The sequence below is a fragment of the Lipophrys pholis genome (genome assembly GCF_963383615.2).
Source record: "Lipophrys pholis genome assembly, chromosome: 21".
Lineage (NCBI taxonomy): Eukaryota > Metazoa > Chordata > Actinopteri > Blenniiformes > Blenniidae > Lipophrys > Lipophrys pholis.
The window spans coordinates 7,643,013-7,657,147 of record NC_137649.1 but is presented as its reverse complement, the minus strand read 5'-3'; the positions used below and the strand labels follow the sequence as shown (position 1 = coordinate 7,657,147).

Here is a 14,135-nt window from a genome sequence, read left to right as displayed (position 1 = left end):
TTCTTCTGACTTTATAGATGCATTCAGTGGCTGAAAATGGAATTTCCTTTCTTTTGCATCAGTTTTTAATTTTAACTTTCTAAAGTGTTTGTTATATTGAGAAGTATGAAGAATGTTATCAGGCCTGAGCATTGTTCAGTCTACATAAACCACACCTCGGTATTACTCCCAACTATCTTGTCATATAATCTGTGACGGTCCTTTATCCAACTCTGGGTTCTGAAAGTTTTTATTTTCAAATTAAAAATTTAATAAAGGTGAAAATACTTTGTTGTACGTGATCGGATTGCCGAGACGAACAAGATGAAGCAAAGTGCGACACTGAATCGTGTTCTTATTGGAAACAGTGTTAGAGTTGCACTCGTACAATTAAATGTAAAAAGTGATGTGCTACAATTTTTAAAACAAACTGAGCCACTCAAACTGCTAAATCAAAAATACATACACGATAAACATCTTTCAATAAAGTCAGACTAAGACTGTCTGGCCTTCAAGAGAGTCAAATGAAAGAGATTTAAAAACCTGAATATGCTTTGACGTGTTCATTTGATGAGCACATATATTAGCTGAAATATATGGATGAATTGATTATGGATTTGAACTCTTATCTCAAAAACAATTAGATTTTTGTCATGCAATAACTTGAAATCAGTTGTAGTCTTTGGTTGTGAACTAAAGCTGAAGCCTCCAAACTCTGAGGACGTGTCGTTCACACAAGATTACAGGTTAAAGGTCATAAACTTAAGAACTGCATTTCTTTTGAAAATGCAGTCTGAAGCAAACAGTTAGTGACACTGCTACTGTTCTGATACAAAGAAGCTCTCCTGCTTTTTATTGAGGAGGAGGAGGAGGAGGAGGAGGAGGAGGAGGAGGAGGAGGAGGAAGGTTCTGTGTGGGAGGAGGGTCGGCGCTACTTCTCCAACCCCAACCTGCTGCCTGCTTTTCCATTTCTCCGCTCCATCGAGTTTGCATCGGCCGACAGTCATGGCGAAAACCTCTGAATCTCATCTGGTCCTGGAAAACTTCATCGGGGGAAAGTTCCTCTCCTGTGGGAGTCACATCGACTCCTACGACCCCTCCACTGGAAAGCTCTACTGCAAGGTCCCCGACAGCGGCAAGGAGGAGGTGCGTCCACTGTGTCCAGCTTCACGCCGCTCTGTCTGCAACTGCCTTCATTTGAACTGTGAACGGAAATCTGACGCTAAATATTTATAAGTAAACATTCTGCATTTACACGTGATTTTATAGAGAAAACTTCCAACTGTAATGGAAAACAGATATTCTGTTTTTCAATACAGGGCCTCCTATATAGACGTTTTTGCTTTGGCATCCTGGATGCAATTTGAAAATGGATAAATGAATTGCATGTGACAAATATTCCTTTGATGACTGATATTTTCAGTTTGCAAGTGGAGAGAAGCACCTTTGCTCTCTGCAGAGTCAACAGCCGAGTAATCATTAAACGTGGCGACTGCTTCCAGCCGTGCTATTATACTGTTATCCTGGAGAGGTACTATGTGTTCACACTCCATGGAGGAATTTCTGCCGCTCATTTCGACTTTTCAGACATTTTCACTCGACGGTCTAAATTCCATCCCGTGGAATTTACCTTGAAACCCACTGCAGGTTTCCAGAGCGACTCAGAATAAAGAGTCTCAGTGCAGCGATCCTGAAACAGTCTTATCTTCTTTATTTGGGTAAGAGGCAGTTAGACGAAAGGTAATTTCACATTGAAATTTCACAGTTAACTAGTGGTGAAGTAAGACCTCAAAAAATCCAAGTAACATCGGCGGTTGATTGATATTTCAAATTGAAAACGTTTAGTGAGCATGACAAAAGTTCAGACTTTTAACCCCATATGGATTTCTTATGATATGAACCCCATCAGGAAGCCAAGCAAAAAGGACTTCTTCTCCAAGCTGCTGCTGTGGCTCCAGTTCTGCTGGTTTACATTGGACTTCTTAAACTTGTATCTGCTCAGGCTGATCAGAGAGGAAACGCACTGCGTTCAGGACGATCTTCTCAAATGTGTTTGTTTTCGGGCCGTGTGCTGGCAGGTGGACGCAGCAGTGGCAGCAGCTAAGGAGGCCTTCCCCGATTGGTCCGCCCGCAGCCCGGAGCAGCGAGCGCAGGTCCTCTACAAGCTGGCCGAGCTGATTGAAGCAAACCTCGAGGAGTTCATCCAAGCCGAGTCCAAAGACCAAGGTGTCTTAGACGGTTTTATTTGCTGTTTGAACTCGGCAGCCGGTCTGCTCGACCCCCACCGCGTTGACTTCACTAAACCACACGCATCATATCATATCATGAAAGTAGAACATTTGAGTAGACGCATGCAACAACCAACGTCAGTGGCTCAATGACTTGTGTCCTTCAGCATCAATTGCAGCAGCGGCAGGAGCAGTGTCGTCCATAAAGATGGAATTAGGGCTGTGTTTTTCATGTAGCGGCACAATAACTGGATTAATTATGTCACTCGGGTAGTAAGGGCTTGACATTGCACCAGGGGCTGATACAGAGCTCTCTCCTGGACGTCTCCAACATCGATGGCGGCCATTATGTGCTCTCACCATGCACTGAGGCCACTGCAGGGCGAGCAGACCTGCGCCTCGCGGTGTGTTTAGGAACCCCTGCAGGTCTTTCAGCATGTTGGAACATGTCTCCAATGGTCTGAGGTGACACTTGGTGCCGAGAGTTGAGTGGCATTCATCATCTGCACCGTTCACAATGAAGCGGTCACTTTGTCCGTAGTGTATATTCCGGGTCAGTTCATGCTGGAAAATAAACAACTAATTGCAAGTGCTGCAGTCACCTTTGTTGTGCAATTGCAGGTAAAACTTTAGCATTCGCCCGGGCCGTGGACATTCCTCGAGCGGCGTACAACTTCCGCTTCTTTGCCTCGTCGGCGCTTCACCACACATCAGAATGCAGCCAGCTGGACCACATGGGCTGCCTGAACTACACCGTCCGCTGCCCCGTGGGTGTGGGTGAGAGCGCCGCGCTTCTACAACCTGCCAATGTGCTGCTTCTTCCATCGCCTGTCCCTACATGGTGGTCTCTGTCTGTGTGTGCAGCGGGTTTGATCAGTCCCTGGAACCTTCCCTTGTATCTCCTCACCTGGAAGGTCGCACCCGCGATCGCCGCAGGCAACACAGTGGTGGCAAAACCCAGTGAGATGACCTCTGTGACCGCCTGGATGATGTGCAAACTGATGGAACAGGCCGGTAGGGCTGCCGTACCCATAATGCAACGCTCTTTTACACATCCAGGAGTTCAAACTGAATTATTAAACTGAATACAACTTCTAGCAGATGAAATGAGTGCTGGTGGATACGACTGTCTCTGCAGGAGTTCCTCCGGGTGTTGTCAACATCGTGTTTGGCACTGGCCCAAAAGCAGGAGACGCCCTCGTTGGTCATCCCGACGTGCCGTTGGTCTCCTTCACGGGCTCCACGGCGACTGCCCAGCGAATCACGGAGCGGTGCGCCCCATACTGTAAGAAACTGTCACTGGAGCTGGGAGGCAAAAACCCCGCCATCGTTTTTGCGGATGCGGACTTGGACCAATGCATTGAGACCACTGTCCGATCCAGCTTTTCCAATCAGGTCAGGAAAAGTTTGTCTTGGGAGCATCTCAAGAGTATTTATAAAACTCTATTATGTCTATTATGTCATTTCTAAAAAGGGAAACGCCTGTTTGGGTCTCCTTAAGTGTTGTAGTACAATTGGAAGCTTGCTGTTAAATCAAAATGAGAAATATAATATGATAAATACATATTTGTGGGACAAAATACTTTAATTGAACCTCAGCACCAAACTTTAATGCAGTGGTTGTCAAAGTGGGGCCTGGTCTCCGCTAGAGGGCGCCAAAGAGCTGCACTGGCTCCATTAACAGCAGAAGAGATCTTGGGGTCAGGAGGATGCCTCTTCCCCGTTGTTTTTTTTCCACTTCTAATTTTAGAGAAAATCATCAAAGAAAGAAATTAAATCTGTTTATTTTATTTTAATCATGAGACAAATGATTAAAACTGAATTTGTTCTGCTAAAGTGAAAAATTTAATTGACAAATTTTAAAGTATAAACAGCCTGCGTGCAGCAGGTTCAACATTTGGAGACTATATGTAAATGATTGATTGATGAAACACATTTTTAATTAAATAGGTATGTAATGCAAAAGAGTTTTTAATTTTAATTGACGAGCAGCAGTTTGGAGTATTATCTACTGATGTGGAATTATTGACATTCATCAATAAATTGCTAATTGACACTAGAGAAGGTTGGGGTTGCTACAGATGGATAAATTCTTCAGGGAATTCAATAGGCACAATGTAGTCAACACTGTGTTTTAATAGATGAATCGATGATGATGATGATGATGATGATACAGTCACATAGTTTGTCCACACGGTGGAGATCATACTCCATCCTTTTTTTGTTGTTACAGGCTTCGTCTCTTTAAGCAGCTTCATGAACAAACTGCTCTCATGTCAAAACTTTCTTCTTCTGTGTTTGTGGCTTCAGGGAGAAATCTGCTTGTGCAGCAGTAGGATTTATGTGGAGAGGAGCATCTACCCCGAGTTCCTGCAGAGGTTTGTGGCCGCAGCCAAGAAGTGGAAGACCGGCGTGCCCTCTGACCCCAGCAACAACAACGGAGCACTCATCAGCAAAGAACACCTGGAGAAGGTAATTGGCTTCATTCTGTAGTTTTCTACGATCACATTGAGTTTGAAACGCCACTGTGCTTTCACTCTTCAGGTTCGCAGCTTCGTCGCCCTCGCCAAATCAGAGGGCGGCACGATCCACTGTGGCGAGGGCGTCGACAAGCTGGACCTTCCCGAGCAGAACAAGTCGGGCTACTTCATGCCGGCCACAGTGATCTCCGGCGTGTCCGACGGCTCCCGCGTCATGCAGGAGGAGATCTTTGGCCCCTTCGACACCGAGGACGAGGCGGTTGCCAGGGGGAACGGCGTGCGCTACGGCCTGTCGGCCACCGTGTGGTCCCGGGATGTGGGGAAGGTTCACCGCGTGGCCAAGCGGCTGCAGGCCGGTCTGGTGTGGACCAACTGCTGGCTGGTGAGGGATCTGAACCTGCCGTTTGGAGGGATGAAGAGCTCCGGGGTCGGCAGGGAGGGAGGGAAGGATTCCTACCACTTCTTCACGGAGGTGAAGAGCATCACCATCAAACACTGAGGGAGTGAAGGCACTAAGGCAGCGACGAAAGCAAATCTCCAACGGCAGAATCACTTCTTTTTTTTTTTTTACAATCAGAAATCATTTAAGAAGAAGCTTTGGAAACACCTGCTTTAGACCAACATCTACAGCAGGGGGGTGAAATATAAGGCCCGTGGGCCAAAACCCGGTCAGGGTGAGTTTATGAAAACATGCAACAGCTATAGGAGAAGGTTTCTTTTTAAGTTTTTTTTTTTTTAACATTTCACTGTTTTTCACCATTAAAGTTGGCTTTATGTTCAGATTGTAGTAGTTTTCTGGTTGTGAAAATATAGACATTTCATTCACATATACTCTGCGCCACAACTAAGAAACACTTTAAAAACTTTAAATAAAAAGGTTGTCATGGCAATATTTTACTAGTCCGGCCCACTCAAGATGATACTGAGCAGTAAACACAAAATAATAATGATGTGCATTCCAAATGGCACATTAAAAAAAGTTTAAAAAAAAATATTTGCGAGATAAGCTTTTTTTTTTTTTTTTAATCTGTGGCGATACATTTCCTTCTTCCTTGTTGCTTGTGAACACGCCAGGATATATGAACCTTGTGTTATAAAACTCTGTGATGCAAAGGTTTAGTCAAAGGTAAAAGATAAGATGAGATAATCTAGAGCAGTTTATGAGAAGAAAAAATAAAACTTTTCTCCAGGTTAAGCCATTCCAGGAGCTACTGTACGTCTGCTGATTATAAAATGTTGAAAGGAAAACACCTTCAGATAAACCTGACATGCAGTTGGGATGCAGGCTTACCCCTGAAATCTGGGTTATGTCACTCTCTGCTGCGGAATGCATCTGTTCACAACGCTCACTGTGAAAATAAAGATATCTAAGATTTACTATTCTATCAGTGCCGAGAGCATTTTTATTTTTTATTTCATTGCCTCACGGCGCGTTTCACAGTCGTGTTTGTGACGTCACACAAACTTTACAGTGTGTACCACAGACTGTAAGTACACTGACATGTGTTTATGTTTGACCTGCTGACGCACGAAAGGTGAATGAATTGCCAGACTGTCCCGTCCGGCGGCCGTGCTGCATGTTTGGAGAGAGGAGCGATGAATCCTGTGAGCCCGGACAATCATTTTAAAAGGCTGACGTTAGTAAAGTCTATTAATAAAAAAAAAAAAAAAGATGTGCCATTTGTTGTTACAATTGCAGCAAACGGCTGTCTAGACAGTCGCATTAAAAAACTAAAATGGGAATCTCGCGTGGCCTTAAAGGACAAGTCACAGTTAGTAAAGTCTGTAAACTTCCTCCAATGCGCCTCTCCAGAGGCTTTGGTTGGTCCTGAGGGGGTCGCCCAGCAAAACAATTACAGGAATCCACTTTGCTGTTGGCTAAAAGTAACTCGTGTTTTTAATTTATTCAGTGGCGATCGCACTAAGAGCAGACTTGAACCACCAACTTGTTACTTTGGGAAAACCTTCAACACGAGCCTGAAGAACCCGCTGGCAGAAAATACTTCAAATGATGTCATGGACGCCGCGAAAATAGAAGGAAAGATTTTAAAAAGTGAATTGAGGACTTGGTTTTCAAAGTGTTCTCTGTCCTCTGCACCAGGCGGCTTCATCAAAGTAACCTGGCGTTAAAATTGCGTGAACATTTCTCCAGAGACGTGTCAAATTAGGCTGTTTTTTTGCGTTTCTGTTTCAAAGAGGTTTACATGAAACGGCGATGAGGCTGAAAATGATGGCTGTCGTGGTGTTCTTGTAGCGAAACCAGACACACATGAGCACAGAGAACAACACGCTATAAACATTGACAATGGAAGTGGACGGACATTCTAGTGGACAGACGACCAGGTTGGATTGTTGTTGCGGTTGACTGTCAAAATAAAACTGCCAAGTCCCGGGAGAATAAGGACTCTGTGTCGTGACACTTATTATTATATGGTCTGTCTACGGAACCGTAGTGGGCCATGCGCCGTTGTTTTCCTGTCAAGAGTGAAGCTTCATATAACAGACAAGTAAAATCTTAAAATGTATAAAATGCAGCCTTCGTCCTGAACGTCTCACTGATTCTTCCCCGGATCACGACGCCACATGCCAAACACGTCTCTTCTCCTTCCTGAGCATCTCATTTGGACCGATTGCCGCTTCCTTCTGGACGTTTGGAAACGGTGGGAGCACGCAGGACGCGCCCCTGCCGTCGGGCGAGTGTGTACGACCGTGTCCCCTCGTGAGCTCTCTGTGACATTTACAATAGAGTCAGTGTGTGGGTCCCACCCTCGGTGTTTTGGCTGGGGAACGGGTATTGTGCTGCGCTGCATGACTCATTACACACGCTCATGCGCATTCCTGGAACATAGCGTGTGATGAAATGAATACCACCCTCAAGTCAGGTCGGGGAGTCAGGAGACGAACGTGGGCTGTTGCACCAGTGCTCCATCCCTCCAAGTCATAATACGAGAATGAAACGGCGAGTCAGCATCTACTCTGTTTTCCTTTGTCACCCCCCCCCCCCCCCTCCCCCCATTTACCCCCTCGTTTTTATCTTAAATCTCGTCTCTTGTGGACGTTTCATTGAGAAGGAAAAGCCTGTGGAGGACTCGCCCACCCGTACGTGACACTGAGGACGGTGCCCAAGACTTCAGCCAAAACAAGAACTAAACGTTTCCCCCTTGAAGGAATACATCCATTTTATATGATAGGCCTCCTGCAGAGGGTCTTCACGGTGTGTGTGTGTGTGTGTGTGTGTGTGTGTGTGTGTGTGTGTGTGTGTGTGTGTGTGTGTGTGTGTGTGTGTGTGTGTGTGTGTGTGTGTAAAAGAACTGCTGAAGACAGAAAAGCCGTTTTCACACTTTTCCCGGCCTCCAAGACGAAGGAAACTTTTCCCTCTTCCTTTATTTTGTTTTAATTGAACACAAGCGTTCAGGTTTTCCGCGGAGAAGAGAGCTCGCCCATGTGGGCGTATCACAAAGACGGGGGATAAAACAGCGACTGACAAAAGAAGAGCCGATCCCGACTTGGCTCGATGGCTTCACGTTTCATGGTGTCCCAGATTTAGTGGAAGTGTTCCTCTCCTCCAGTTACTCAAGTTAACTTCACCTCAGCCGGTTCGACAGGTGAGACACAAAGTCTAAGTCACAACGGACCTCTTCACAGATTCTCCTCAGAAAGGACAAAAAAAATCATTGACAAAACTCGGTTTTTCCTGTTTCGGCGTCTCCATTTCCTCTCCTGTCTGTGTTATTACACTTTCTCTCTCTCTCTTTCTTTTTTTTTTTTTTTCCTCCTCCTCTCTCTTCGAATGTCACACAAAGTGCTATTTCTCACCAGCAGCCTCTTTCTCCCTCTCCCTCACCAAAACTCCCACCTCCCAAAGCCTTTCTGTCACATTTGGGTCGAGGGAATTTTCCACAGCGGGCCCGGCCAGGGTTTCGTGGTAGATAAGCCCGGAGATGAAGCTGAGGCCTGAGAAAATGCCGAAGTTCAAGCAGGTTAAACAAACGCAACCCCCTCCCCCCCTTCCCTTCCCCCTTCCCCCCCGCCCCGGTATAGACGGAGGGGAGATGTGTTACTTGGCTGCAGACGACCAAACGTCTGCAGCTGCGTGTCAATCTCTGTGAGGGACAATCTTCTCACCAGTCCGGAAAAAAAAAAAGCTCAGATAAAATCTAAAAGCTCGCACCATTTTTTTTTTTTTTCCTGTCGACCCGCACGTCCTCCCTCCTTGCCGTAGCCTTCCTCTTCTCATACTCACCATCACCGCCGTCTCTCCTACACACATGACTAAACCATCTCCACCTCGTCTCACTTTCCACTTTCCCACCAAACCGTCTGTGACCTTTATGACCAGAAAGAGACGGTTTCACCTTTTTAACATGAAGAAATAAACATCTTTAAAAAAAAAGTTGCATCGCAAACAAAAATGCAGGTTACATTCACAAAGTGCCATAGGTGCAATTTATAGATATATATTTTTATTACATGTTTAGCTCTTGTAGCCAGTTTTACATTTTTTTTCATGGATTTTCCTGTTTTAGCTGTTTTATGCATCTTGGCAATTTTAGCCTCTTTAGCTTTTTAAATGTTTGTAGCTGCTGTGTTTTTCCATTTTTCCTTTCTTTTCTACTTTCCCTGCAAAAAAAGAAAAAAACTCTTATTAGTTGAGTAGTTTTACCTATTTTATGATTTTAGGGGGCAATTACTCTGATGGTTCTCGCTGTTTTTACATTATTTAGCTGTTTTTAGCCAGGAGATTAGACAATTTTCAAAAGCCAGTGTTGTACGCAAATAGAATAAAAATGGAGGCAAAGTGTTTATTTACAAATAATAACATGTGGCTCCAGAACCGCAGGTTGCCGACCCCTGGTCTCTCTCATGCACTCATTCTTTCTGTACGTCTCAGATTTCTCCTTCAAACTGCTTCCCACTTTCACTACAGAATACTGTGTCATCTGCGTACTCCTGTATCTTGACTTCCTCCTGAGACTGAGAGTTCTGGTTGTCGACGGATGACTTTGGAAGCTTCCTGTTAGAAATGCAAACAAATCTGAAATCTGAGCTCATGAAGGAAAATGGTCCAAAATCCAAACGGCAAATCTGTAATTCTTAGCAAAAATAATGAGCTTGAGGGTCAAACATTTTTAACGGGCACAGTAATTTCTGCCAAATAAAATTAGCCGCATGTCAGATTTTAGTTCATAAACTGACAAACTGACAAAAACTTTTTCCAGACTTTGCTTCCAAAATGTTACTGAATCTTTCTCCCAAATGATCCTTATCGTCGCTTCAATTCCTCCGGTAGTTTATGTTATTTCATTGCTGTTATTCGGTGTGTACGTAACATTTCGACCAACATTTTCCCGCTATGATATGGAGCAGCCTCGTCATTCAGTGGGTTCGGAACACGCTGACCCAGATCTATTCACTGGGGCACATTTTGTGTGTTTATCCTGACTGGACATGAATTACAGTCGTCTTTACATCATCTAGACACTCTGTTTAGTCAATACGATAATAGAGTGCCAAAGTTCTATTTACCTCTGTGTCGACTTCTGCATTGAATTTTCTTTCATTGTGTAAATATATCATGTGACTTTTTTTTGTCGGTGGGAAAAGAAACCAACCAAAACATCTATACTATGGATTCATTTGCATTGCCGGTCCTTTTGCAGAAATCAGACGTATGTTATTTTTATACATGGAGAGCCTTTTAAACAGCCATTTAGCAGTGGCTCAGAAGTCATTCAGCACTTTGGCTTGTTTTGTTTCCACGCCGCGAACTGCTGGTTTGGCCTCTTCATGCTGTTCTCGATGCTCCTCAGCGGAAGTAGAGAGTAAAGGGGTTTTGTTTCAGAGCATGTGTCACCAAGCCCTGGGTCATGTAAATATGTCAACAGCATGCAGAGTTTGCACTATTAGAGCGGGTCTAATTGCAGGTGTTGCTTCTGAAATGTCATCATCATCTACTTTGACCCCGGACGGCAAATCAACTTGTTTTTTTAATAGATAAGATGGAGGACAGATAAAGGTTGTCTTTGAGATCCTTTGTATTCAGAACAATCCTTTGCTTGCAAAGTTTCCTTCTCTATGAGGCTCATGATTGTTGTGGGATTATTAACTCACTCTCTCAATGTCTTGATACAGAAACAGATGGAGCGACGTGGAAACTATGGTCTGGCTGCAGCTGAAGAGTTCAAGTTGTTCAAGAGATTTCTCCATGTGGGACATTTACGGTACATAGCATTGTGTAACTAAATCATAGGAGGACAGGAGTGTGGGTCAACCACAGGAGAGCAAACAATGAAGAAAACCATGTCAGCCTGGAGACATAAAGGTTTTTTTTCACAACGGTGTTCATTGTGTGACAAAAAAAATTAATAGACCAAATACAAAAGGGAACTCTGGAACTATTTGCAATTTAAACACGTCGATGCCTCACTATAAAAAGAGAGAAACAAAGTACCCACGGTGGGTAATTGTACAATGAAAACAAAAACACGGAATGACCCACATTAGCAGTGTTTGATTTCGGATGTTTGCTCAGCGTTGGCTATAGTAGCGCTGAAAGCGGGGACTCCAGGTGGACAATAAAGAGGTCATCCGTGTGGCTAAAGCTGCCTCTCCTCTGGTTACCTAACAGCCTTAAAATCATTTTGTCGCCAACACAGTATGTAAGCCATCGTGCAGCTAATCAGTCATCTGCAGAGGAATTCAGAGTGAAGGGTCTGAACTCTACCCAGGATATATTTCACATGATGAATGTCGTTTACATAATCCTACACTGAGTTTAAAAAAAAAACAATTCTGCTCTATTCTACTCAATCCTTGTGTTGTTTTGGCAGCTGAATATGAATCGCTCAAACTGCATGTGTAGTAACATAAGAGGTTTTAGACGAGGTGGACAAAATGAGTATTCCAATCCTTTTGAGTTCTGCAAATGTGTCACAGAAAGTGCCAGGAGGTCCGAGTGGATTGGTTTTTATTTGTTTGGAAGTAAACAGCTCTTAAATGGCTTCGGAGATGTAACTAGTATTTCAAGTAGGCTTTAATGCGCTCACACACCTTTCAGGCTCCCATGGGCAGAGTATGAGACAGCGGGCATGATGCTATTTAGGCCCGGTGCCAGAACAATACGATGACATAACAAGATGGCACAGCCAGAGCAAAGATATGCCCTCTGTTCATCCAGACAACAATCCCACGAAGCAAAGACGGAGAGAATAGGATGAAAAAAATGCAAATTCTGGAACTGACGTTCCTTAATAATTCACTAAAGGATGAAATAGATAAAAACGTCTATTTATAGGTTGTATTGCGGGAGACTAAATTGTATAATATAGCTTTAAAGCCATGTCGAAGTCCATTTTCTTTTTCGAAATGTTTGCCTTTTGAAATGTATTGCAGAGCAAAAATATTCCCCAGGCATTTAATTTTTTTTGGACATTTTGTGCATCAAAGTTGTGTAAATGAATTTAACCATTTACATGCATTACATAGAATTAATAGTGTGGCTACAGTGTGCTGTGTGCAAGAGTGTGAGAGTGAAATGCTTTTTACTTTATCCACATTCAAATCTGACCCAACCAATGACTTTATTTCACACACACACACACACACACACACACACACACACACACACACACACACACACACACACACACACACACACACACACACACACACACACACACACACACACACACACACACACACACACACACACACACACACACACACAACCTGACCTGGCAACAAAACATTTGGTCTCACACAGCCTGCAGTTGCACTGCTCTCCTGCATACTGATCAACAAATGAAACCAAATTCTCCTCAGTGGATTTCTTAAAAAAAAATACAACACCCTGTGGCATTAGTGTCTCACAGGCGAAAGGTTCTCAAAAAGCTTGATTTCATTTTCCATGCAGAGGAGGACAGATGACACCAAATCCTCCCCTGAATGTAGAAATAACGAAGCCAGCTTGTCATGGTGGAACATTGTGCCGGGCCTGTCGCCTGCAGCGTGGCTGCCTCACAAAGGCCATCACAGCACCGCTGAGACTGAGCCGAGGCCTGTCTGTCAGTGCGTGGGCGGAAATGTGTGTGTGTGTGTGTGTGTGTGTGTGTGTGTGTGTGTGTGTGTGTGTGTGTGTGTGTGCGTGCGTGCGTGCGTGCGTGCGTGCGTGCGTGCGTGCGCGCGCGTGTGTGCGTGTGTGTGTGTGTGTGTGTGTGTGTGTGTGTGTGTGTGTGTGTGTGTGTGTGTGCGGGGGGGAGAGAGAGAGAGGAGAATGAGGGAGAGCTGCCGGCCTAATGCTGACTGGTCAGTTGTAGGCTGGAGGACCAGATGGCCCGGTTTGGCCTCTGATTCTTCTGGTAGAGTCTCCAGGTGAGCACACCTACACACACCGACACACACCGACACACACCAACACACACACACCCACACGCACGTACACACACGTACACACACATACACACACAAAATTGTACTCAAGTATTTATATGCAGGAGTATACAAAGTCATATCTCCCAGTCATTGCAGTTCCAGCTTCAAAAACTTTTTCTTATTCATGTTTTGGGTTACAGGATGAGCGTCCTCCTCCTCCTCCTCCTCCTCCTCCTCCTCCTCCTCCTCCTCCTCCTCCTAACACCCTGCTTGTGTTGATCTCTGAAAAGTGTGTCTGCAGAATGGAAACAAGACACAGAAAGGAACTTTGAAGGAAACTGCATCAGGAGTCGTTTTCCTATCCGGTCGCAGTAAACAGAGAGTGACAGAGACGGAGAGAGAAGGAAGCACACCGGGAGCTGAATTCAGATGTGTTTATGGAGTGAAACTGACAGAAGGAAAGAGGGGGGGAAAAGAAGAATCTACAATTTTCAACCAAACTTTAGTTTGACTACGTCAGCATTCAGCACAGTGCAGCATACCTCTATGCAGCATAACATTATGACCACCGACAGGTGTCGTGAATAATGTTCATCCTGTTAGTAGGGTGGGACGTACTTGCTCACATGCCAACCGTTTATTTGTGCCCAGGTTTGATTTGGGCAAAGTCGGATTGAATAACTTGGATAAGGGTGAGATGGTGCTGGTGTGGTGACTGGGTCACAACCTCTTCTAATCTTGTGGCTAATGTTGGATGTGGCAGAGGTCAGTGACACAAGCAACCACGTCGTGGGCCAAGGCTGATTGATTAATGTGGTGGAAAAGAAGCCTTACCTCAAAACTGCTGCTAACGTATGAGTGTCAGATACCACAGTGCAACTCCAGAGGTCGAGTTCAGTCCATAGCGTCATGGCTCAGGGCTTTTGTAGCTGCAAAATCTGCATCCACCTGCTTGGTGGTCATAACGTTTTGGCTGAATTGTCCAAATGCTAATTGTCTCTAATTTTCATCTTATGTAGTTATACGACCTGTAATTCACATATATTAAACCATGATTGAAAACACTGCTGTGGTAGTA

At 44.5% G+C, this 14,135-nt stretch overlaps 1 protein-coding gene across 1 annotated transcript; it reads left to right on the top strand.

Annotated features, from left to right (window-relative positions):
* Window positions 1–907: 907 nt before the first annotated feature.
* On the top strand, window positions 908–6,071 carry aldh8a1 (aldehyde dehydrogenase 8 family, member A1). The gene is made up of 7 exons (XM_080490238.1): window positions 908–1,125; window positions 2,058–2,205; window positions 2,829–2,984; window positions 3,072–3,221; window positions 3,346–3,602; window positions 4,518–4,679; window positions 4,752–6,071. The coding sequence occupies exons 1-7, from the start codon at window positions 985–987 to the stop codon at window positions 5,184–5,186; spliced, it is 1,449 nt and encodes a 482-aa protein (XP_080346364.1). The 5' UTR covers window positions 908–984; the 3' UTR covers window positions 5,187–6,071.
* Window positions 6,072–14,135: the final 8,064 nt, after the last annotated feature.